The sequence below is a fragment of the Callospermophilus lateralis genome, chromosome 8 (assembly GCF_048772815.1).
Source record: "Callospermophilus lateralis isolate mCalLat2 chromosome 8, mCalLat2.hap1, whole genome shotgun sequence".
Classification (NCBI taxonomy): domain Eukaryota; kingdom Metazoa; phylum Chordata; class Mammalia; order Rodentia; family Sciuridae; genus Callospermophilus; species Callospermophilus lateralis.
In genome coordinates, this window is record NC_135312.1 from 3,481,423 (window position 1) to 3,503,902 (window position 22,480).

The window sequence follows — 22,480 nt, forward strand, 5'->3', positions numbered from 1 at the left end:
GTACTCCCTGAGGTCAGCTGGCTAAGCCACATGCCCCAGGCCCCGTCCAGCACCCAATCCCAGAGTTTGCTGCCAGAACCCAGAGACGAGGTTCGATTTCAGTGGGTGGAGGTGCTCCGTGCTCCGTTACCACCCAGAAAATGAGAATAAAATGCCGCGGGGGTCGCGTGGTTGGAGCAGGTGGCCCTGTGGCTCAGTGTCCAGGGAGCTGGGCTGCGGGCGGGAGATGGAGCCCACAAGTCCTGACTGGCGGGGGGCTCTGGCTGGAGCTCCCCCGGGCTCGGACTGGGCAGACCCCTAGGGACACCAGACCTCGGCTCTTTGCCAAGAAGCAAGCCGGAGGGTGGTCCAGTCCTGCTCCCTGGATGGCAAGGGAAAGCTCATGTCCCCCAACCCATGCTCCCCAGGGACCGGACCGTGGCTGAGCCTCACATGGAACTCACCTTCAGCTGAGCTGAGTCCTGCTGGACAAGGGTGGCCTTCACCCAGTGCCCGGTGTCCTCATGAGAAAGAGAGGCGGACCCATGGCGAGGCCCTGGGACCAAAGAGCCAGAGCCTGGGTGACCTGACCACAGGCCCAGCAGCCCTGGGCTCCAGGGCAGGAAGAGCAGGACCCCCGTGGGGCCTCTGGGTGCAGCCTGGCCCTGCCCAGCCTGTCTGCAGCTCCAGCCTCCAGAACTCCAAGAACACAGTGTCACTGCGGGCCACCAAGGGTCACTGTCAGGGCAGCCGAGGACATGACCACTCGTCCCTTTCTGTGTGGCGGGGCTGCCGGTGCCCACGTCATGGAGTTTGTGGGGAGCGGTGACCTCTCACGTGACACGCTGCACAGGGCCCGTCAACCCCATGCTCCCACGCCCTGGCTCCGCCTGCAGTTGTCGCATCTGAGCCCAGACTTGGGCGGGGGGGGGGGGGGTCCTAGGTCCCTGGGGAGGTCACCCTAGGCCTGCAGAAGGTCTCCATGGGCTTCTGAGGCCACATGTCCTAGGCAGGACGTGAGGCTGGAAGGCTGGGCCCAGGAATTTTTGGTTGGTGGCCCTGGTCCAGCCACTTATCTTGTTCTTTGATGTAAAAAAGACCCAGGGTGACTTCGGAGTGGCCTGGTCACACCCACAGTGGCACTGAGGGCTATGCGGAGGTGCTGCATCAGCAGTCATGCCAATGTGGCCTGCAATAACCCAGGGCTGGCCACACTTGGGACACACTGGCCCAGAACCCCTTGTTCCTGGCTCGGTTCCCACGTCTCATCCAGACCCTGGGGGCACACCCGGAGGTCAGTGTGGCCATGAGGTCACTATGAGGCGCTTGTAAATGAATTCTCATGTCGGATCACATGAGAATCCCTGAGAGGGTCTGGCAGCACCCTGGGGGGCCTGGTGACAGCCTCCCTTGGCCTACAGCAATCCTGCCCCACCCCCACTGCAGACAGTCTGAAGAATGTTCTAGAAAGTGGAAGGTGGGAGGCTATTCCTAGACACAAGGACGGCCACTGTGTGTCTGCCAACACAGCCGCCTGGCGGTCCACCGCCCTCCCTCCCGCCCCAGAGCCCGCCGTACCTGAGCTCTGCTCCTGAGACACCTCTCAGGCCCACCAGGCCAAGGGCGCAGGTAGCCTGTCCCAACTCTGCTTGGTGCTGGCTGTCCACGGGGCTGTCTGCAGCTGGCCGGGGCAGGCAGAGGCCGCCCACAGAGGCTGACTGCAGAGCAGCCACCACCGCCCCTGCTTCCTGCCCCACTTCCTCCCGGAGCCTGGGGCAGCAATGAGAGGCCAGCGCTGGCCGCGATTGATCATTAGCCCCTTCCTGGGTGGGTGCCAGGCCCTGTCCCCGCCTGCCCACTGCCAGCCCCCAGGCTCTGGGGTGGAGGCCAGGGGGCACCCAGGCTCCCGTTTGGCACTGGGATTGGGGAAGTCCACCAGCTAGCGGCCCTCGGGCTCTGCTCTCTGTTCCCCTTCCAGTTCTGTGCACGTGGGCACACACGTGTGGACCTAAGGACACACACCCGTGGGCACACACGTGTGGGCATAAGGACACACACACACTCGTGGGCACACAGACACAGACAGTTCCTCACTCCTGCGCCCAGGTCATAAGAACATTCTGGGGGAGGAGAGGGGACGTCCTGCTTCTCAGCTGGCCAGTGTGTCCCAACTGGGAGACTGGCCAGAACTGTCACCTCTTTACCTGCCTTCGGGCTGCAGCCCCACCTGGGGTTGGGACGGGAGATCTCCTAGCTGGCCAAGGCTGGGGCCATGACAGGGAACCCCTGGCCTGGCCCCCTGGGACTCAGAAAGAAGCAGGACTGAACATGGGCCAGCCTCCTGTCCCGGCCCTCTGTGCCTGCCCCTCAGGCTGGGGCTGGCCTGCTCCACACCCTGGGAGCACCCCCCATCCTGTCTCCCTCTGTGAGGGCTGACAGGGGGTGCACTTGCCACCCGCTCTCTGCCCAGACTCTGGAGGGTGAAGGCCCCTGACATTCTGGCTTCCCTGGGCCTGTGTACCTGGGAGCTATGCTGAAAGAGGTCCTGGATGGGCCCCTGTCCACACAAGGGTCAGGAGGCGTTTCCTCTCCCAGCCATTGTCCCAGGCAGAGCCCAAGACCCGGCATCCTGTTTGTCTACAGCTGAGCTCTTGGCCACAGCCCAGGGCTTTTCCAGGACCCCCCTCCACACACACACACACACTGTGTGCGCGACCCGCCTCCTTCCAGCTCCGGCCGCTGAGGAAGGAGCAGGTGTGTTCTGGGTCCAGGACTTTCCAACCAGGGCCCTCCTGGGGCTGCTGGATGGACGGCCCTGCCTGCCTGGCCTCCTGAAGCCCAGCCCAGCTGGCGTACCCCGGGGCCACCTGTCCCTTCCCAGAGCCTCGGTTTCCCCCTTGCAGCTGGCAGCTCTGGACGCAGAGCTCCCTAAGTGCCCTCCCAGCTCAGTGGTTCTGACCGGGGGTAGAGAACAAGCTGTCACTTGTCAGGAAGACGCCACCACCCTCCAGGTGACCCTCACCCTGTGGGTGGTCAAAACAGCCTGACCAGACGTTCCCGTGACTCCTGTTGGACTGACCAGCCGAAGCCCAGCCCATGTCCCCACCCTCCCTCCCAGCCAGAGGCTCCCGGGTGCTGAAGTCCAGCAGAGGAAAAGCAGTAGGCCCTGCCCAGGAGCCCAGGAGCCCACCCTTGCCCAGAGTGCAGGGCTTTGCAGGTGACCAGATACTCATGCCTTCAATCACCAAACCCCAAAGCAACGACCCCTCGTCCCTTTTCCCTCGTCAGAGAGGCCAGCCGGTGCTAGCGACTCTATGGGCCTGGCGGCCAGTGATCTGCAGGCAGGACCCAGAGGCTCTGGAGTCCCTGTCTCCTTGATGCAGGAGGGAGGCCCCAGGAGCAGTGGAGCTGGGCAGAGTGACAGGCCCTGGAGGGACTTGCTCCTGTGAGGAGCAGTACCCTCTGGGGAGCACCATCTGCCTACAGGAGGCCACAGGGTCCAGTACTCCAGGCCAGGGGGATGCCTTGTCCAGCCAGTGCAGAAGCCACAGCTCCACCCCAGCACCCTGGACGTCTCCTAAGGCTAAAATGCAAGGGCAGGACTCACCCAGGACGGGAGCACGGCTCACCTGGGAGGTGGCCTCCGAGTCCCACCAGGACACAGGAAAGGCCTCTGCCGGCAGGGCCTCCTGCAGGGGACCCATGTGGCTTTGAGCCGCCCCGGCACTCTCGGGGCCTCCTCCAGGGCACACTCCTGCCCGTCCCATCTCTCCCGGTCCTCCACCTGGAGCACGCGCAGAGGTTTCCTCAGAGACGGACTTGCCAGCCTGGGGAGCACCGGGAAGGGCCCAAACCTGTCCCTAGTCTATCCTGCGGGGAAGCCCCAGCCATCACCAGGGCCCAGTTATGGCCTCCAAAGTCCCTAGTCAAGCCCTTAGCTGTGGCTTCCTGGGGACCCCTTTGGTGGACCCTCCTGCCCTCAGTCAGCCTGTGGTCTACCCTGCCCGTGGGCAGCAGGCTCCCTCCTGTGGCCGAGCACCCCCAGGGCTCCCCAGACAGGGGCCCAGGGCTGCAGTCCAGCCCTGGGAGCAAGGCAGGTGGGGTGCCCGTCTCCCTCCTGCTGCGGAGGGCTCTTGTGTTTGTGTTTTGAGTCCCGTAGGGAAAACAGTGACCACTGTGGTCAGTCAAGACAGTGGCTTTCCTAATTGTGTCATTTAGAGCAGCGTCAGTTCTCGGGACAGCTGTGAGCAGCACCCTAGGGAGGGTCGAGCTGGGAGGGTCCAGAACCCCATGCATGCTGCCGTCCCCCCACGGCCAGCCTCTCCACCTCCAGGTACCTCAGCTCCCTGGGGTTTGGAGCTACACCTGCCTCGTGTGACGATGGCCCTACTATCCCAGCCCTGCCCCTGGTCCCTACTCACCAGGTCCCATAGGCAGGTGGGAACAGGGAAGCCAGGGAGGGAGGAAGAGAGGGCGAAATCCTGGAGGCTTCCTGGAAGTGGAGGCTCCTGGACAAACTCTTAGAAGGAGAAAGACAAAGAGGGCGGGCCCAGGGCACCCCAGGGGACAGGGATGCTCAGGAGAACACAGAGCCCAGCAGCAGCTCACGACAGCCAGACACACACAGGCCGGAGCCTCCATGGCCACTCTGGCAACCGGATGCTGGTGGCTAAGGAGAGGCCTGGCACGCTGGCCCTGAGGGCTGATCTGCAGCAGGCCATCAACAGTGACCAGGCAAACGCTGTCTGCCGGGGCCTCTGGTTGTCCTTGAACAGGTGACCACCCCCATCCCCTACCCCTGTGGGGGCCAGAGAGAAGGTGCTGTCCTCCCTGACTGTCGGGCCCTCACATCTCAGCCATCCAGCGTGGAGACGGACAGACGAGGGTCAACAGGTGGGCGAGGCGACCACCAGGATGACTCCACAACGCAGGGGCTAGAAGGCCCGCCATGTGGTCTGTGGACCCAGCTTTGGACATAGGAGTGGGCTGAGATGACGGGGAGGCAGCGCTGAACCTCGTCTAGTGACGGCCAGTGACTGGCACAGCGAGGGCCCCTGAGACACTGGCCTCGGCCATGCAAGGAAGAGCCCAGCCACCAGGGATGGGCAGAGTCATGTTCCTGGAGGGGCATGGGGTGGGCCACCAGAGAGCTGAGGCTGCCTGGCTGGGGAGAAGGCTCAGTGTGGCTGGAGGGCTGGCCCGACCCTCTGCTCCCCTGTTGGGAGGACCCAGCAGAGGGAGGGGCAGGACGCTGAATCACTAGTTTCCACTTGCCCCGAGCTCAGAGGTGGGAGCCGGGCCTCTCGTGAGGACAGCCTCCACGAACAAATGGGGACAGTTCACCCACACGCGCCGGGAGGGGAGCTCCTGGGGTCTATGTGGGCCTTTCATTTTAAAGGTGACCTAAGTGACCAGCCCCTGCCCAGGTTCTGAACGGGGGGGTTCCCCAGAATGGCAAAGACGCCAGGCCCACCTTCCCAGGAACACGCGTTCCCAAGCCCTGGCAAACCTGAGGTCGGGGGACAAACCTGCCCAGAGACTGCCTCCCCGGCTCCCACCTGTACCCCCAGGGATGGTGCTGTGAGCCTCGGCACCAGAAGAGCAGGTGCCTGCTGCTGGGTCCACACAGGAAGGTCTGGACAGCCCCAGTTGGCACCGGGGGTCTGTTGTAATGTCTGTGGTTATCACTGAAACCAGCAAAAATGTGCACCGGGCCCAGAATTTCAGGAACTCCTCTGCAAAAACAAGGCTGCAGGAGTAAACAGGCTTCCCAGATGACCGACGGCCCCCGGGACCCGGATGAGTGGCTGGGCGCGGCCCCAGGCTGACAGGAAGCAGACAGCACGTCCCAGGCCTGCGGCGAGGGGTGCCCTCCGCAGTCTGGCCGAACCTGGAGCAGCCACTGTAGTGACACCCCCTTTCTCCACAGAAGTCTTAACTGGGCTGATTTTAGGACTGTCAGCAAAAGAGTCCAGTGTAGATAAGCTTCCTGTTGTCCTGTCCCCTGTTTACTTGGCCGCTAGCAGGGAAGAAATCAGCACTCCAGGTGCTGGACACCCCCTCACCAGTTTTTCACAAATGTATCCAGTATAGTAGTTTGTAGAAATGTGCAAACAGGCCTCTGGCCTTGAGCTGGGCTTCACAGAGATGTCTACATTCCTAGAGAAGTTGTAACTGGGCTCCCGGGTAGCAGCTGGCAGGGGGCGGGAGAGAGGGGAAAAGAAGCTCTCCCCTGCTCAGGTGCTGTCCTTGAGGGGTTAACAGTGAGAGAAAAAGCTGCTTTTATGTGAACTTCTGCAGACTGGGAACTTCTGAGCCCCTCCCCTTACACGCGGGGTATAAAACTCTGAAACGCCCTGAACTCGGGGTTCAGGGGATTAACTGAGTCCAGCAAAAGCTGTGCCCTCTGAACTTGGCTGCAGCCAAATAAAATTGTTTCCTGCTGTCTTTGGTGTCCTGCCTCGTCTGTCCCTACAACACCACAGGACAGTGGCCTGCCAGCTCTGCCAGGGCAGGAGTGTCCCCAGCCTGGGAGAGGGAGGACTCTACAGCCCAGCCGTTCCTGCATGACAGGGAGCCCTGGGAACAGTGCTCTTCCCTGGGGGGGCAGGGCATGTAGAAGAGGGACATGGCCTCCTCACACCCCAATAAAGAGGCTTGGCCACAGAGGAGGAGGAGCAGAAGGGCCTCCTGCCCTGCCGAGGGAGCAGGCCAGGCTCTGCACTGGTCAGCCCTGGGGGCCAGGTCCCCGAGGCCCAGCTCACAGCTCGCAGAGCACCCCATGGGCCACCCGACCTGTGGGTTGTGGGGTGCCCAGAAGAGGCGGGAGTAGGAGGCTCCCAACGGGGCCACGCCGGGGGCTTCATGGCTGCCGTTCTCCCAAGAACACGAGAAAGAAGGCCCCAGATCCCAGACAAGATCCTGACACCCCAATCCCAAGGACCCTCGCTCCCCAGGCCCCAACATCCTGACTCAGGGGTGAGAGCTTGGCTGGAATTCCTGACATTCCCTGGAGCGCAGTCATCCTGGTTGATCTTGACCTTGGCTTGTGCAAACATTAACCTGGCCAGCACTCCCCACCCAGACCCCCCCGGGAGCGAAGTCCTCCTGGCCGGGCAGTGCACTACCTGCCAGCTGGGCCCGACGGCTCAGGCGGGTTCCCGCAGCCCTGCCTCCTCACCCCACCTAGAGCTGTGGCCAACACAGGCTGGGCTGCAGGTCACCCTGGTGTCCTTGGCCTGTGTGGGCACTGCCCGTCCTACTCCCTCAGCTGCTTCCACCCAGCAAAACCTCAGTGCTGTCTGCTCCGGCCAGTGCCATGACCCTGCCAGTGGGTGCCACCCACCCACCCCACGCGCCCCCGAGTTATCTTGCCTCGGTCCCCAGCACCGTCCATGCTGCCTCAGCCTGTCCCTCCCTGTCCTGACTGCATCTGCCTGTCAAGGGTCTGCCCTGCCGACTGCAGCCCCGGCTGGACACCTCCTCCCTCACCTTGTCACAGAGTCACCTTCTAGGGTTCTTGCTCCTTGGGACTTCTAGAAGCTTCTATTTACCTGCTGGCTTTGCCAGGGCTCTGGCTCAGACCAAGGGCTGGAGGCCGTACCTCCTGGGCTTCCTCTCCATCGGCCTCAAGCCCAGAAAGACATCTCAGCGGACTTGGGCAAGGTCCACAGCCCCAGGAGGCAGCCAGCTCGGGACCCTTCTCCCCACCAGGTCCATCCAGCCGCCCCCACAACCTCACCCGGCTGTCCCATGGTGTCCCCTGTACCTGCCTCGCTTCTCCAGGCCTCCCCTGATGCAAGACCAGCCAGTGCCCAGCACCCCAAGGCCCACCATCCGGGACCTCCATTGGGGCCACACCTGCCTCCTCCGCGGTCCTCCAGGGAGGTGCTGGCCAGACACAGCATGGCACTCTGCAGGTGTTCACTGAATGACCAATAAGCAGAGGTGCCAGCAAGGGGGCCTGGCCGTGTCGGTGCACACAGGCCACCAAGTAGTGAGAGCAGAGGGCCCATGTGCTCTGGACAGGACAGTGGCCCCAGCACGGGTGGGTCAGGCCCCACTAACCCACTCCTCTGCAGGCCAGCGGTGCAGGCAGGCCCCTCCTCCCCATACGTCCCTCCTATTCCTTGGCGGCTGGTGGGGGGAGCCACTCAGGTGTGGGGGATCACAAGGCATGGGAGCCTCCGTGAGGCCCAGGATGAGGCGAGTGGACAGTCCCTGGCAGCATCTGGCCTCCAACCCCCGTTGTGCCCACTGGGAGTCTGGAGAGAGGGACTGGGTGGCGTCCTCCGAGCCACAACCCCTGGGCAGGCAACACCCACACCTGCACCCTTCACAGCCCTGGCGCCCAGCTGTGATGCTTCCCAGGTGACATCACAGGGGCGTGGCCAGAGGGCGCTGCTTTGATGCCAGGCCAGGAATGAGCCCCCAGGCTGCTCTTGCCTGCTGCAGGGCGGGGCACTCCCTCCACCCCCAGGACTCAGAGGACAGGGTGGTAGTGGCACACCTCCACTGGCTGGCGCGGTACCCAGTGTGGCTTGGGGATGGAGAGTGTTCTGGAGCAGCCGCCAGGCTGCCATCTCCAGGAGGGCTGCTCCCCTGCTCTGCCTTGGCCGTCTGCCTGGGCCCTGCACTGCCCCACGTGGAGACAGGGGACTCCACCAGGGAAGGCACCTATTGTCGTTGGCCTTCCACAGGGACAGGACCGGCAGTGGCCTCGTCCAGCCCTACTCTGGGTCAGGCCCAGCACTGAGCACCCAGGCATCACTGAACCAGACACCCTGCCCTCCTGAGGTCTCACCAAGGGACAGACAGGCAAGGAGACAGACAGCTCAGCCACGGTGGCCGACAGGGCAGGCAGAGGGACTGCGCAGCAAGCACCACCCATCTGCTGGGGACAGCCAGGGGGCTGCCTGGAGGAGGTGCTGTGAGCCAGCCTCGGAGCATGAGAGGTTCACCAGACGCAGTCCCTGGGAGGAAACTCCCAGCAGGGGCCTGGGGCATCCTCAGGCAGCGCAGGAAGTAAGGAAGCACAGTGGACAGATGGACGACGGGGAGGGAGGGAGGGATGGTTGGCCAGATGATTGATGGATGGATCAATTTTCCCTAAAATGATGAGCCTGTGTCTTTCTAAGGATGTAGGAGCTCATGAAAGAACTCCCAACACCCAGTGTGGTGGCACACACCTGTAGTCCCAGCTACTCAGGAGGCTGGGGCAGGAGACTGCAAATTCGAGGCCAGGCTGGGCCAGTTTGTGAGACAATGTAACATTTTTTAAAAGGGCCGGGATGTGGCTCCGTGGGAGAGCAGTCCCTAGCATGCTCTCGGCCTTGGGTTCCATTCCCAGTACTGCAAAATAAATAAAAGAAAATAATAAAAGAGCTGGGGGTGTAGCTCTCACATGTGTGAGGCCTTGGGTGCTGTCCCCAGCACCTCCGACACAAAACACTGGGGCTCCCAGTGGCCTGCGCTGGGACAATTGGAACAACAAAATAAGGTAGTGTCCACCCCAGCCCGGGAAGGCATAGGTGGCCCGGGTCCATACTGATGTGAGGCAGTGGCTGGCTAACCAGGTACAGGGCCACCTCCCTGTGGACCGAGGGGCCACCTCCCTGTGGTGTGGGAGCAGAGCCAGCTCCGCCGTCCTGGCCAGCACGCCTGCCAGGGCTGGTGCGTCACAGGGAGAGTCCTGCACTAGTGTGTGGCCTTGGTGCCGTGTGGCAGGGATGGCACCTCACCCTGGCTTCCTCCCCAAACCCAGTTGTGTGGGGACAGGTGTGGCAGGGTGGCAAGGTGACAAGTGAGGACATGAACTCTGCTCGGCAGTCAGGGAAGGCTCTTCCTGGAGGTGTGACACCTGAGCAGGGCCTGGGTGCGCGGCAGGTGTCGGAGGGGCAGGGAGGTTGTGTCCTGGGAGGGACGCGGGCTGCACGGGGTGGTGGGGGGGAAGGGTGGACAACGCCCTGTGAGCAGGGTCTGAGCCTCCAACCAGGCCTCCCCACCCCTGAGATGGAGGACAGGGCGGATGGGAGGGACCCAGCGAGAGGACAGGCGTCCACGTGTGGCCAACAGAGCCCAGACGAGCACGCAGACCGTCCATTCCTCCTACTGTCTTGAAAGATGAGAAATGAGGCTCCGTCCCTCCCTTAGAAGGAGTATGACCTGACCCCAAGACACCCTTTGTCACCCCCCAATTGGGCTCTTGGTGTCTCCTCCCCTCGGCGGTGAGGGAGGGCTGGCTGGCGGCGCAGACCCTCCTCACCTGTGTCCCTCGGCACACCCTGGGCAGCTGCAGAGAGCACGGTGTCAACGGCCGGCAGGTGACCAGCACCTGGAAAACCACAACTGTGTTCACCCTGTGACCAGCGGCCTGCCCCTGCCCCTCTGCAGATTGCTGCAAGGCTCTGTTGACAATGACAACACCTGGAAGTCACAGAGGTGTCAGGTCGTCTCACCAGCTCCATCCCGCCCAGCAGGCCGCGGTGGTGGCAAGGAAAGACCTCGGGACAGCTGAGCGGAAAGAAAGGAGGCGCAGATGACCACAGCCCCCTCCCACCCCGGCAGGGCTTCAGTGTAAAAGAGCCCGTAGGGTCGCCCACATCCCAGCCCGGACGTGCCTGTGAAATGCAGAGGGCTGGGGTGTGGGACTTTCTGGATCATATGGGGGCAGGCTCAGGGCACCAAGGACCCTGAACGCTATGGCACATGTGAACTTTGACCCACTAAAGTTCAGAAGAACACTTGGAAGGGCCGGAGTCCCGGGAGGTACAGGTGGACCAGACCACTCCTCACCTGCCTTTTAGATGTGTGGACAGTCCATAGGAGGAGGAGGAGGACAGGGAGGGAGGACCCCGGGACAGAAAAGGACACTAGGTGGAAGCACAGGGTCCTGGGCAGGGGTGTGGGAACTCCGCACCCTCTTCCTTGCCTTCTGAACCAAACAGATTCCACCAAATGAAACCTACAAAAGAGGCCCAGCCCCCGGGCACCGTGGCTCACGCTGTGATCCCAGCAGCTCAGCTCGGGAGGCTGAGGCAGGAGGATCGCAAGTTCAAAGCCAGCTTCAGCAACTTAGCGAGACCCTAAGCAACTCAGCCCCACCCTGTCTCAAAATAAAATAAATAGGGCTGTGGCTCTGTGGTAGGGCACCCCTGGGTTCCATCCTGATACTGCAGAATAATAATAATAATAAAGACCCAGCAACGCAGAGCAAGCTGGACAAGATTGGAGGGCAGATCATTAAGGCCCAAGGACACGGCGCTGTGGACGGCATGGGGACGGGGCCAGGCTGGAGCTCACTGCCTACGCTGACACCCCAGGCCACCTGCGTGCCCAGCCTTGGAACAACCAAGGAGTCCCCGCCACACCCCCTTCTGCAGTGAGCCTGACGGTCTCCTCACTGCCCTGCAGGACGAGGAGACGGAAAGAGGCCTTTGGGAAGAGCCCTTTGGAACAGCACCCAGTTCTAGCTGCTGCAGACAGCCTAGGCCAACCCTGCCCTGGGACGGAGGGTACGTTCCCTCAGGGTACACCAATCTGCCCCTGGGCCCACGCAGTCCACACCCAGGTCCACACCAAGATCCTCCGCGCTCAGGCCCAGCCCTGGGCCCCAGGCTCACTGTGCAGCGGGAGAAACAGGCTCAGAGAAGGCCACCGCTTCACCCTCAGGGCCTCCTGCCAGAGTCCACAGACCCCTGCGAGGGCCAGCCTTAGAGATCCTCGTGCCCAAAGACGGGCCAACTGGCCTCCACCCCGCCGGGTCAGGTCCCTCTGCTCAGGCCTGCTGCAGACCCTCCCTCCTGCAAACCCACTCTAGGGCCCACCCAAGGAAGGAGGGACTGTCCCTGCCACACCAGGGACTTTGGCCTGAGGGCAGGGGAGGGCTGTGCTGGGGGCTGGGGGAGCTCTGGATTCCCTAAGACCCTGGTGCTGGCATCCAGGGAGGCAGGCAGCCCTGGAGGTGGGCACAGCCTTGACCCCCACCCAGGGCTCCTGATCCTCTCTAGGGCCACCACACTGCAGGGTCCCCTGCAGCTGCTGTGGACATTGTTCTGAGCACACAAGATGCTCCCACCTTACAGACAAGAAGACCGAGGCTCAGAAGCAAGCCCTGGGCCCAAGGCACTCAGCCAGGAAAGGGAGCCCCCAGATCCTCCCCTTTCCACGGGCCTGGGTCCTCAGGTCCCAGGAGGTCACAGCCCCACCTCGCACCTACCACCCCCACAGCACACAGTCCCATCACTTCTCAGAAACGGGACACCGGGCTGCCCTTCTACGGCCCTCCCTCGCCCCGGCCAGGTGGTTCCAGGCGCACCCCCTCCCCATGCACACCATCCCCGGCCTCACCTGTCCCCACAGGTGACCCTGAGTGTCAGGCTCTCCAGATGCCCAGCACAGAGGTCTCAGCCCAGAGTTCGGGAACTTACCTGCCGCAGGACAGTGCCACCCAGGCGGGGAGCACCAAGGGGCAGGTCCAGGTCCTCACCTGCTCCGGCTGCCCTCCTCTCAGCCCTCAGCCTGCCCTCCTCTCAGCCCTCAGCCGTGCGGAGCAGCACCACCCTGGCTCCCAGGATGGCTGGAGCTGGGGGGGAGGGATGGAGGGCCCGCCCCTGGGCAGGGCCAGCCTCCTGACCTCCTCCTTATCAGCTCTGGGCCAGCATTCCGGAGCAGGGCGGGGAGAAGCTGCCCCAGGGAGCTCAGAATGGAGCTCCAGGCCCGGCCAGGCTTCGGAGGGGCTGAGTGTGTGGGGGGGGACAGGCACCACCTGCCCGCATGGAGGAAAGAGGCCGAGACTGTGGGACAATCCAGTGCCAAATGGCACTTGTCCCTTCATATGTCAACAGGTGGGCGTCACCTGGGGCCCACTGTACCCCCACAAGTCCACAGAGCACAGGGGTGGGGCTGCTGTCTGCTGACTGGCTGTGTGACACCAGGCAGGTTTCTCAGCCTCCCTGTGCCTGCTTTAAAATGGAAGAGCAGTAGGTACCAGGCCAACCTCCGGGGTGTGAAAGAGGAAGGGACAGTTAATAAATGTTGAAACAGCGCCCCGCACACACATCAGGCATCCTGGTGGTGCTGACTCTCGGTCCACAAAGGGGGTTTGTGCTGGCCTGGGGGAAGGACCAGGTCTGTCTGGAAGTGGGACATGCTGGCCATGGGGCCTGAGCTGGACTTCAGTACTGGGCAGGAGCTGCCCACCTGTGAGTGGGGTGGACACCGCCTCTATTTCTCTGTTTTTGCTTCTGAGAGCATTGTGTTTGCCCCACGGAGCCCTGCTCACCGACGATGACCACAGGCCCGACAGGTCTGGAGGTCTAGGCACTCGGGCTGCCTGCCTGCGGTGCTCCTGTGCACATGCCCGTGGGTCCAGAGCCGATCTGGGACCAGGGATTGTGGCCACGCCAGGCCTCCTCTGCTGCTGGTGTGATGAGGGACGGTCTTCAACATTCAGAGGGGAGATTTCACAACCAAACCAGGCATCTGGCTGCTCTGGAAGATCCAGAAGGCCCGGCCAGGTGGCGTTCCCACCCTGCCCACAGGGCAGGAGCTGAGGGCTGCTACTCCCTTCAGGAGGCCACAGCCGGCCCTGCTGGCTGACCCCTGCAGGGTCTGTTGTGACAGAGGCCCTGAGGCTCCCTCCCTGGCCACCAGAGCCCTGGGATTCCCGGAGGCCCCACCATGCCTTCCCGCAGGTCTCATCTCAGCAGGCCCGGCTCCACCCTGGCTGACCTTTAGGACTGCCTCTCTGGGGGCCCTGGAAGAGCGCTGGTCACCAACTGAAGCACTGGCTGGCAGGGGGCCTGTGCTTGGGCTCCTACCTGAGAAGTCTGCAGGCCTCTCTGGGCCTCAGTTTCTCCACCTCAAACTGGAAGGGGCTGGTCTGGGCGAGCTTCCGACAGGACCCGAGCTCAGGCCTGGGAGCAGGCGCGCCCTGCCCGCGAGGCTGGGGATACCATCTTCCTCCCCAGGGCACTGAGGGCCCAGGGCCACAACTGGGGCCATGAGTCTGTGATCCAGGGTCTGTCCTTCCCAGGGTTCGCGCCACCTCAGTGGCAGAAGCTTTGACACCGCAGCCTTACACGGCCCCTTCTCATGTAGCTCCCTGGGCCCAGAACTCACCCAAAAGAATGAGGGCTTCGTCACTGGGCCTGGTGGGGACTGGCACTGGGGGGCCCAGAATTACTTGAAGACACAAATCCTCCTGTCACTCCAGTGACTTGGGAGGCTGAGGCAGGAGGATGGCAAGTTCAGGGCCAGCCTGGGCAAATCAGGCTCTGTCTCAAAAAATAAGAAAGGCCCGGGTGTGGCTCGGTGGCAGAGCACCGCAAGCTCAATCCCCAGCACAGCAAAAACAAAAACAAGGCAGGCGCAGTGGCAGGCGCCCCTGATCCCTGCGGCTTGGGAGGCTGAGGCAGGAGGATCAGGAGTTCAAAGCCAGCCTCAGCAACAGTGAGGCACTAAGCAATCAGTGAGACCCTGTGTCGAAATAAAATGCAAAACAGGGCTGGGAGTGTCCCTGGGTTCAATCCCTGGGACCAAAAACAAGAAACACAAATCTCCTAAGAGCTGAATTCCTTGTCTTGGCCTTTTGAAGGCCATTTTAGAACCTTGCTAAAGCGAAGAAAGCCAAGCATCGCTCCCTCTGGCTGGCCCAGGTCACAGTGGGGCCATCAGGCCACCAAGGCCCTATGAAGCAAGTCTCACATTAAACAGAGGAGCCCATGGGAAGCCCATGGCCATAGGACTAGCCTGTCCACTCTGAGTGACGAGCTACCCAGGAGAGACCAGGAAATCGCAGGTAGTGATTGGGCAAGAGCCGACACAGCAGGGAGGCGAGAGCCCCCTGGACGGCTGGCCTCCCTGCTTCCTCCTGGGGAGCATGTTCCCCAAGGCCACAGAGACCAGAAAGGGCGGGCAGTGGGTAGAGTGGGGACAGGAGGGGCCCAGCCCGGAACTGCAGCTTCACACAGAGAAGGGCCCTGACTGGGTGACGCTCAGGGCCTCCCAGGACCTGCACTCAGTCCTTGGGACTTGGCTGGGGGGGCCCCCACCACATCCTGGGCTCCCACAGGGCTGGGCCTCCATGCCCCGGGTGGACCCAGCCTCAGGGCCAGCAGCACGCCCCACAGAGCTGCGCCCGATGTGGCTGTGTGGGAAACAGACTCCCTGGACAGTCCTCTTGCCTCCTGTCCATGGGGACTGGGCCAGGCCCTCCTGAGCCACCCCACACAGCATCTCACAGAACCTACACGTCACCCCGAGGTGACCTTGCACCTAGCCCAATGCAAACACTGTGTCAGGACAGGTGTGTGTTTATTTATTTATTTACGTATTTTTGCAGCATCCACACCCTGGAGTGCTCTACCACCGAGTCACATCCCCAGCTGCTTTTATTTTTATTTTGAAGCAAGATCTCACTGAAGGGCTAAGGCTGGCCTCCAGCTTGCAATCCTCCTGCCTCAGTCTCCCTAACAGCTGGGATTACAAGCATGTGCCTCTGTGCCTACTCAGAGGTGGCATTTTAAAAAACATATTTTCAACACTCAGTTGGTGGAATTAAAAAATGCTCCTAGCCTGGCTCAGTGGTGATGCCTGTAATCCCAGTGACTCAGGAGGCTGAGGCAAGAGGATTGTGAGTTCAGAACCAGCCTCAGCATCTTATTGAGACTCTGTCTCAAAAAATAAAAGACTAGGGATGTGGCTCAGAGGTGGAGCACCTGGGCTCAACCCCAGGACCCAAAACAAAACAAACAAAAACACTCTTTAGAGAAAAAAACAATGCACAGAAGAGCGTGAGAATCCTGCTGAGGTCCTCAGGGCGCAGCTGGGGACATGCTCTGCACGTTCACCTCACAATCAGAAGACAGCCATCTTACCACCAGGAGGAATGCTGTTGTGTGGAAATTAAGCAATGTTGGGTGAGTTCACAGGCTGGAGCACCTCTGCAGGGCCACCCGGCGCTTTGTGTAAGCCCCTTCCCTGGCCTCCCTTTGGGGTCCCCTGCAGAGGGCAGCCTGGCCCTCTGGCAAAAGCCACCACTGCCCTCTGGTGGAAACCCAGGAGACCAACAGCAAAGCCCTGGGTGGAGCTCGGGCTTGTGACCAGGGCCAGGGCCTCAGTGGGAGCCTGTTCCCTAGAGAGTGGACGAGGCTTGCCCGCGAGGCCCTGTGCTGGCAGCCACCTGGAACTGAGCCTGGGGGCACTTTCACCATTGAGCTAAGTCCCCAGGACTTTTAACATCTTATTTGAGAGAGGGGCTAAGTTCTCGAGGGTCCTGTTAAGTTGCTGAGGCTGGCCTCGAACGTGAGACCCTCCTGCCTCAGCCTCCAGCATGGCTGGGACTATAGGCATGTGCCACTGTCCCCAGCAGACCCCTGATTCTCAGCCACACAATAACTGTGGACAACATGTGTGATCACTTAGGTCACCCGAGCATCGTCTGGACACGTGCCAGCTCACGTGGGCTGCCTCATCTGGTCACCAATGCAAGGTGGACAGCCTCAGTCCGCAGAGTGCCCAGCCCATGGGGCCAGTGTCACATGGCTGACGAGGGGTTAAGCACCAGGTACAGCCCAGCTGTGGCACTGGGCTCGGGACGGCCAGGGTCGGGCGAGATGAGGCTGTTGCTCTAGACTCGTGCTGTGGCTTGGAGGTGAGGTGCCCCCAGTGCTCAGTGCGAGGCGATGCGACAAGGTTCAGAGGAAAGACGGTGGGTTTAAGGGCCTCGACCCACTCAGCGGTTACCCCCGATGGGATAACTGGGTGGTGACTGGAGGCTGGTGGGGTGGCACTAAAGGAGGGGCGTCGGGGTGCATATTTGTCTCTGGAGAGCGGCGTCTCCCTCTGCCTCCTGGTCATCGTGGGCCTGCTGCCCTCCACCTCACTCTTCCCATGACGTCCCCTCACCTGCAGCCCGAGGTGGAGCCTCTGAAACCAGAGCCCCGATCAACTCTTGCTCCTCTGCGCCTGCTCTGGTCAGTCTCTTAGTCACACAGGGAAGAGCCACCGAGACCCTCAGGAAGCTGCTGGGTGAGGCCAGAGCAGGGCTGGCAGTAGGGACCCTGGGCCAGCCCAGGGCCACCTGAGAAGTGAGATGGGATGGAGAAGGGCCAGGCTTGGCCAGCTGGGGGTCAGCGGGCGCTCCTGGAGCAGGCTGGGGTGCCCAGCACCTTCCGCCCCGTGAGCGGTTTCCACCTGGACGCTGGCGGTCTGCACGGGCCGACAGACCCTGGCTCCTGTCCTCAAGCTGTGACTCCAGACACCGATCTCCCTCCACGTTCTCTCACAAGTGGGGCTCCTGCGTGGTCACCATGGAAGCTGGTCCCCCCTCAAGGAGCCTTTGGAAAGGACACGGCCCCAGCCGACACCCTGACAGAACCCCGAGACTCTGGCCACAGACACGGGGCAAAACTAGGTCCTCAGGTGAATGGGACAGTGCACGCCTGTTGTACACGGTGGTGGCCTTGTGGGTGTCCCTCGTCACCCAGAAGCTCAGCTCCTTGTTGGAACAAGGAAACTCGGGAAGGCGGGGTCCATTTGGGTCTTGGGACCTATCTTTCTGGACGGATGGGATGAGAACAATCCGGGAAGGTGTTGTGGTAGCTCTCTCTGGCCTGTGGTCCCCAGGAGTCCAGGGTCAGGCTGGCTGGCCCCAGGCTCTGAGGGCAGCATGGTCTTCCTGGTCCTGTGTGCTCTGCAGCAAGGGACCTGGTTGATGGGTGGCAGGAGCCGCTTCTCAGGGAGGGCATGAGGGGCAGGTGCTGGCTCTGGGGAAGTGGAGGCACCAGACTCACCTCTGCAGAAACTGCTGCCATCATCCTTAGAGCTTTCCAGAATCCACACCAGCCCCGGCAGACCAGCTTCCATACCCGCTGTGTGCCTGCAGAACCTCACGGGCACCCACAGCGGCATGACCCTGGGAAGGCCCTCCCCGAGGTCCTCTCAGGCTCTGCACCTGTACAAGGACTCCAGGACAGGGACAGGAAGGGACATGAATGACCATGGGAGTGCCCCTACCCTGCATCCAGTGGGCACCTGCCTGGTACATTATTTAAATTTTTTTTTTACATGCAGTAAAAGTCATGCTGTTTTGTTTTGTTTTGAAAGAGGTTTTTGCTTCTGTTTTGGGGATGGGGTTTTGCCGTTGCCCAGGCTGGCCTCCAGCCCTGGGCTCAAGCGGGCCCCCTGCCTTGGCTCATTTTTATGTCATTTTAGCGAGGTCCTCAGCCAGGCCTCCGAGTTTTGACCTGAGGTGACGTGTTCCTTCCTGCAGTGCCCAGGTCCCACTGCACACCCCTCTGGAGACGCCTGCCTGGATTCTGTCTTTTCCTGCAGGTGGAGCTAGTTAGGTGGGGATGGAAAGCCCCGTCTGGTCTGGTCCAGGGCTGCGTGAATTTGGATCCTTCGCAGCACTAGGGGGCCCCGCCCTGCCCCACCCTGCAGCCCCAGTGCCCTCCTTCAGGCCAGGCCCTGCAGCATGTGCAGCTGGGTGACCAGACTGGGTGCTCCCAGATGCCTCCCGAGGACCTCGTGGCACACTGAGGGCCACCACGTGGCAGAGCCAGGAGGTGCAGAAGCCTGTCAGTCAAAGGCGCAGGGTAGGCGGGAGGGCTCTCATCCGCCAATCACGGGGTGGGGCGGGACCTGTCTGCTGAGCACCTACTTACGGGCACCACTTCACCAAGAGCCACAGCCAGCCTGGCAGGTGTGTGAGTGTGCCCATCTTGAAGACGGGAAGAGCCAGGTGAGGGAGCAGCAATGCCGTCGGCCAGGCCGGGCGTCTGCCTGTTGCCTGGTCTCTCCAGGCCACGACTCCAGTGGCTCAGGCCTGGACCTGCCACTTGGACCCTCTGAGACTCTGTGGAGCCCCCCTGCTGGCTGACTGCGCCTGTATTTGAGCTCCTCAGGACAGGGCCACCAACACCAGCCGCGGCAGCCCCGGCTACCCCCTGTCCTGGTCCCTCCATGCCCTAAGCTGGCCCCACCCCCTCCCTGGAAAGCAGAGCAGGACCCAGGGGCGCAGGAGAGAGTCAGGGAGTCCACCCAGAGCTGGGCTCGGCGAGTCCCGGGCAGAACAGAAGCCAGAACTCCCGCAGCAGGTGTCCTTCGCCCTGGGGGTCCAGCCTGGCGGGGCGGCAGGTGTCATTTTTATTTCTAGTTCTGAAGAGGGGTCAGGGCAGAGGGACTCTCGGGAATCCCTGGACCAAACTCTCAGAGAGGGAACAGGACAGGTGAAGGGCTCCCGGGCTGCTCTGCTGTTTAAACCCAAAGTGATCCAGAAGATGCCAGCTGGGCAGCCATGCCCAGGACACTCAATCCTACTGGCATTTGTTGACCTCAGTGACATCATAAATTCTGGTGCTCTAGGGGGCTCGTGGAGGATGTTATAGATAACAAAACCTCCAGTCCAAGTGGCTCAAATAGAAACTTCTTCCTAGGCTCATAGACCTGGAAGTCCAGAGGTAGATGGGCCTCAGGGCTGGCTTGATCCAGGGGCTATGGACTCACTTCTCCAAGAATTCCTGGGTGTTGACTTCCTTCCTTTGAGTCTGGCTACAGTAAACTTTTCTTTGTAAGAAATTCGAAGTGCTTCTTAGACAGGACAGGGATCAGCTCGCGGTCCCCTAGTGGTCCGGGTCCTGGAGTAAAGCACGCGTGCTCCTTGTCTGGACCCTCACCTCATCCTTCACCTGCAGCAGGTGTGTCTGGGGCTGGGAGGGGCAGGGGAAGGTGAGGCCACCAGCTCAGCCGGGCGCCTGGAGGCCCGGGGCAGTTACGGTTGTGGAAGCAGTATGGTGGCGGGCTTTCCAGAGACGCAGAACCAACAGAGATGGAGAGGCACAGGGGAGTGGCTGGGTGGGTGGATGGGTGGGCAGGTGGTGGACGGATGAGTGGATAATGGTAGATGGATGGATGGATGGGTAGACGGATGGTGGGTGGGTGGATGAATGGATGGGTAGATCAATCAATAGAGACTTATTTTAAGGGATTGGCTCCTGGGGCTGTGGGAACTAGGAAGTTCAGACTTTGCTGGGCAGAATGGCGGGCCAGCAACAGGCAGGAGTGAGCCCTGCAGACTTGAGGCACAATCTCTTCCCGGGAAACCTGCTTTCTTTCTGAGCCTTCAGCAGATTGGGTGAGGCCCACCCCCATGATCGGGAAACCTGCTCGGCTTAGTCTCTAATTTTTTGTTCACCACACTGGCAGACACTCCCAGCTACCCCGGAGGAGGGACTGGATGGACAACAGCCTGCTAGAGATGACACAGGAGCTGGCTGGCACAGGAGAGGCTCGTGCAGAGGAGGGACTCCTCGATGTGGCGGGAGCACATTGCCCAGGGACAGAGGTCAGAGGGAGGCCCGGCTCAGGGCCAGAGAAGCCAAGGACAGGGATGAGGAGGCCAGAGCAGAGAAACCAGACCTGTCAGGCCAGGGGCAGGTGGGACCTGCTGAGGAGCCAGGTCCCCCGGGGCGGGAACGTGGAAATTCCTCTGCGCAGAACAACAAGGGGGTCCCCAGGGTACGACTGGGGGCAGGTGGAGGGCTCCAGTGAGTGGGAGAGGTGCCCCGCGGACAGCCAGCGAGAGGCTGTTGGAGTGTGAGGATGTAGGAGCTGCGGGTCAGCTGGGAGGCGGGGTCAGGGCTGCTCTCCGTTTGACCTGAAGACCTGGGACGCTCATCTCTGAGCTCCCCAGAGCTGCACGTGGCATTGTCCTGAAACCCCTCGGTGGCTGCTCCGGGCAGAGTGGCTGTAGCCTGCAAAGAGAAATCCCAAGGGGACTGCTGTGCTGTCCTGGGGAGCAGTTCCGACCCAGTAGCCTCTCACTCCAGGGCGAGTTCTGCCCCTGCACAGCCCTGAGGGGCCTGAGGACCCTGCTCTGGGAACTGAAGTGCTCAGCACCAGGAGCTGAAGGACACCAGGGCAAGAGGCCAGGCCCGGGATGCTCCGCGACGTTCTCCTGGAGAGCATCCTCCCCCCAGCCCAGGGAGGCCGCCTTTCTAAGGTGTAAAGCCACAGTCACCAAGGCCGTCTCTTTGCAGGCCAGATCAGTGACTCCTGACCTCCCGTTTCCAACACGGGGCTGTATACAGTAGGCACAGCCGCGGCTCCTGGCCTCAGAGCTCTCTGCTCCTGTCTGTGGCCCAGCCACACAGGCCTTGCTCAGTGTGTTTCCGGAACGGCCCCTACATTCTGCTTCTCTCCATCACTGGGACTGAACCATCTCTTGTGGTTTCTATGATGGCAAAACACGGCCAAGTCCACAGACCCCTCAGAGTCAATAGGCAGCTGCAGTCACAGGACAGACTCGGCCCTTGGGGATAGCCAAGACACCGGTGACTGGGGCAGTCCCTGGCCCCCTCTAGCCCACCTGCGGGGTTCAGGTGAGCCACGCTGGGTGCTGGGGAGGTTGGCCCTGCACTTCAGAGAGAGGCGCGGAGCCAGGAGTGGCGTACTGTTTCACCCCTGGTTTCACCTGGATGGCTCTGAATTATTCATCAGTTGGGAAGATCCCACAATGAAGTCACTTTTCATTTGTTTCTCCATCTGGCTGCAAAGCAAACCCACTTCTGGGCTGCATTTGGAGGTGCGGACAGGACAAGGCAGCCTGCAGCTTTGGTGAGAGGATGTGATCATTCCCATCCAGAGCAGGGCTCTGGGCTCTGGGCTCTGGCGCTGCCTGCTGTCGGCCCCCCGGGCCTTGACCTGCAGGGTTTCCCAAGCTAGTCTTCCAGGGCGAACACAACCTTCCTGGCCAGGCCCCGGGTGAGCCCACAACATCTCGCTGCTGTCGACACTAGAAGCAACTTGTGGGAATCCTCGGTCCATGCAGGGAGGGTCTGTGCCTCCTGAGTGTGTGGTGTGGGTGGGTGTGCCAATGGTTCACAGGCTACTCCCTTCTTGCTGGAACCCAGGATGTGCTGAGACCCTGGGATGCACGGGGCTTCGCCTTGCCTGGGTGTCAGGTGACGAAGCCAGGCTGGAAATGAAATTCAAGACACTGATTGACATGATGTTGACAGGCAAGGCCTGGAGAGGGGGGTCCCTGGGGGCTTCTCCAAGGAGGAACCTCTATCCAAGTCCAGGGGTGAGCTTGGTCGTCTAGGAGATGGGGCATCTGATGACCCAGGAGGCGAGGGCCTGTTGTGGTGGGCCATGGGCAGCTGCATCTGGCCATGTGCTTTGTGCTTGGCCCTGGACTCTTGGCCTCTGGGGACAACGACTGATTCAGGAGGCTGGTGCCCGAGACCCCAACTCCTCTTCAGAAGGACACGGGTGCATCCTGGCTGCTCTCCGTGGCGCTGGTCTGTATCTGGGCAGGCTGGTGCCTCAGTCTCCACATCTGTAAATGACAACAGGGTCCTCAGAGATGACACTCACAAAATTCGTGGTCTGCGGCAGAGTGGCACCAGGACACAGTGGCCCTGGTCCTCCCTCGCCCGCCTCACCTGCCGTGGCCCAGGGGCGTCCTCTCAGGTGGAGTGCCACACCACCCTCTATC

General features: G+C 61.7%; 1 protein-coding gene across 1 annotated transcript in view; it reads right to left on the bottom strand.

Moving 5' to 3' along the window:
• Sh3tc1 (SH3 domain and tetratricopeptide repeats 1) overlaps positions 1-17,847 on the bottom strand; it is a 40,345-nt gene extending 22,498 nt beyond the window's left edge. The window contains exon 1 of the mRNA XM_077110198.1: positions 17,775-17,847. Within this exon, the coding sequence (XP_076966313.1) occupies positions 17,775-17,847 (73 nt within the window). The remainder of the gene's footprint in view (positions 1-17,774) is intronic.
• Between the last annotated feature and the right edge of the window lie 4,633 nt (positions 17,848-22,480).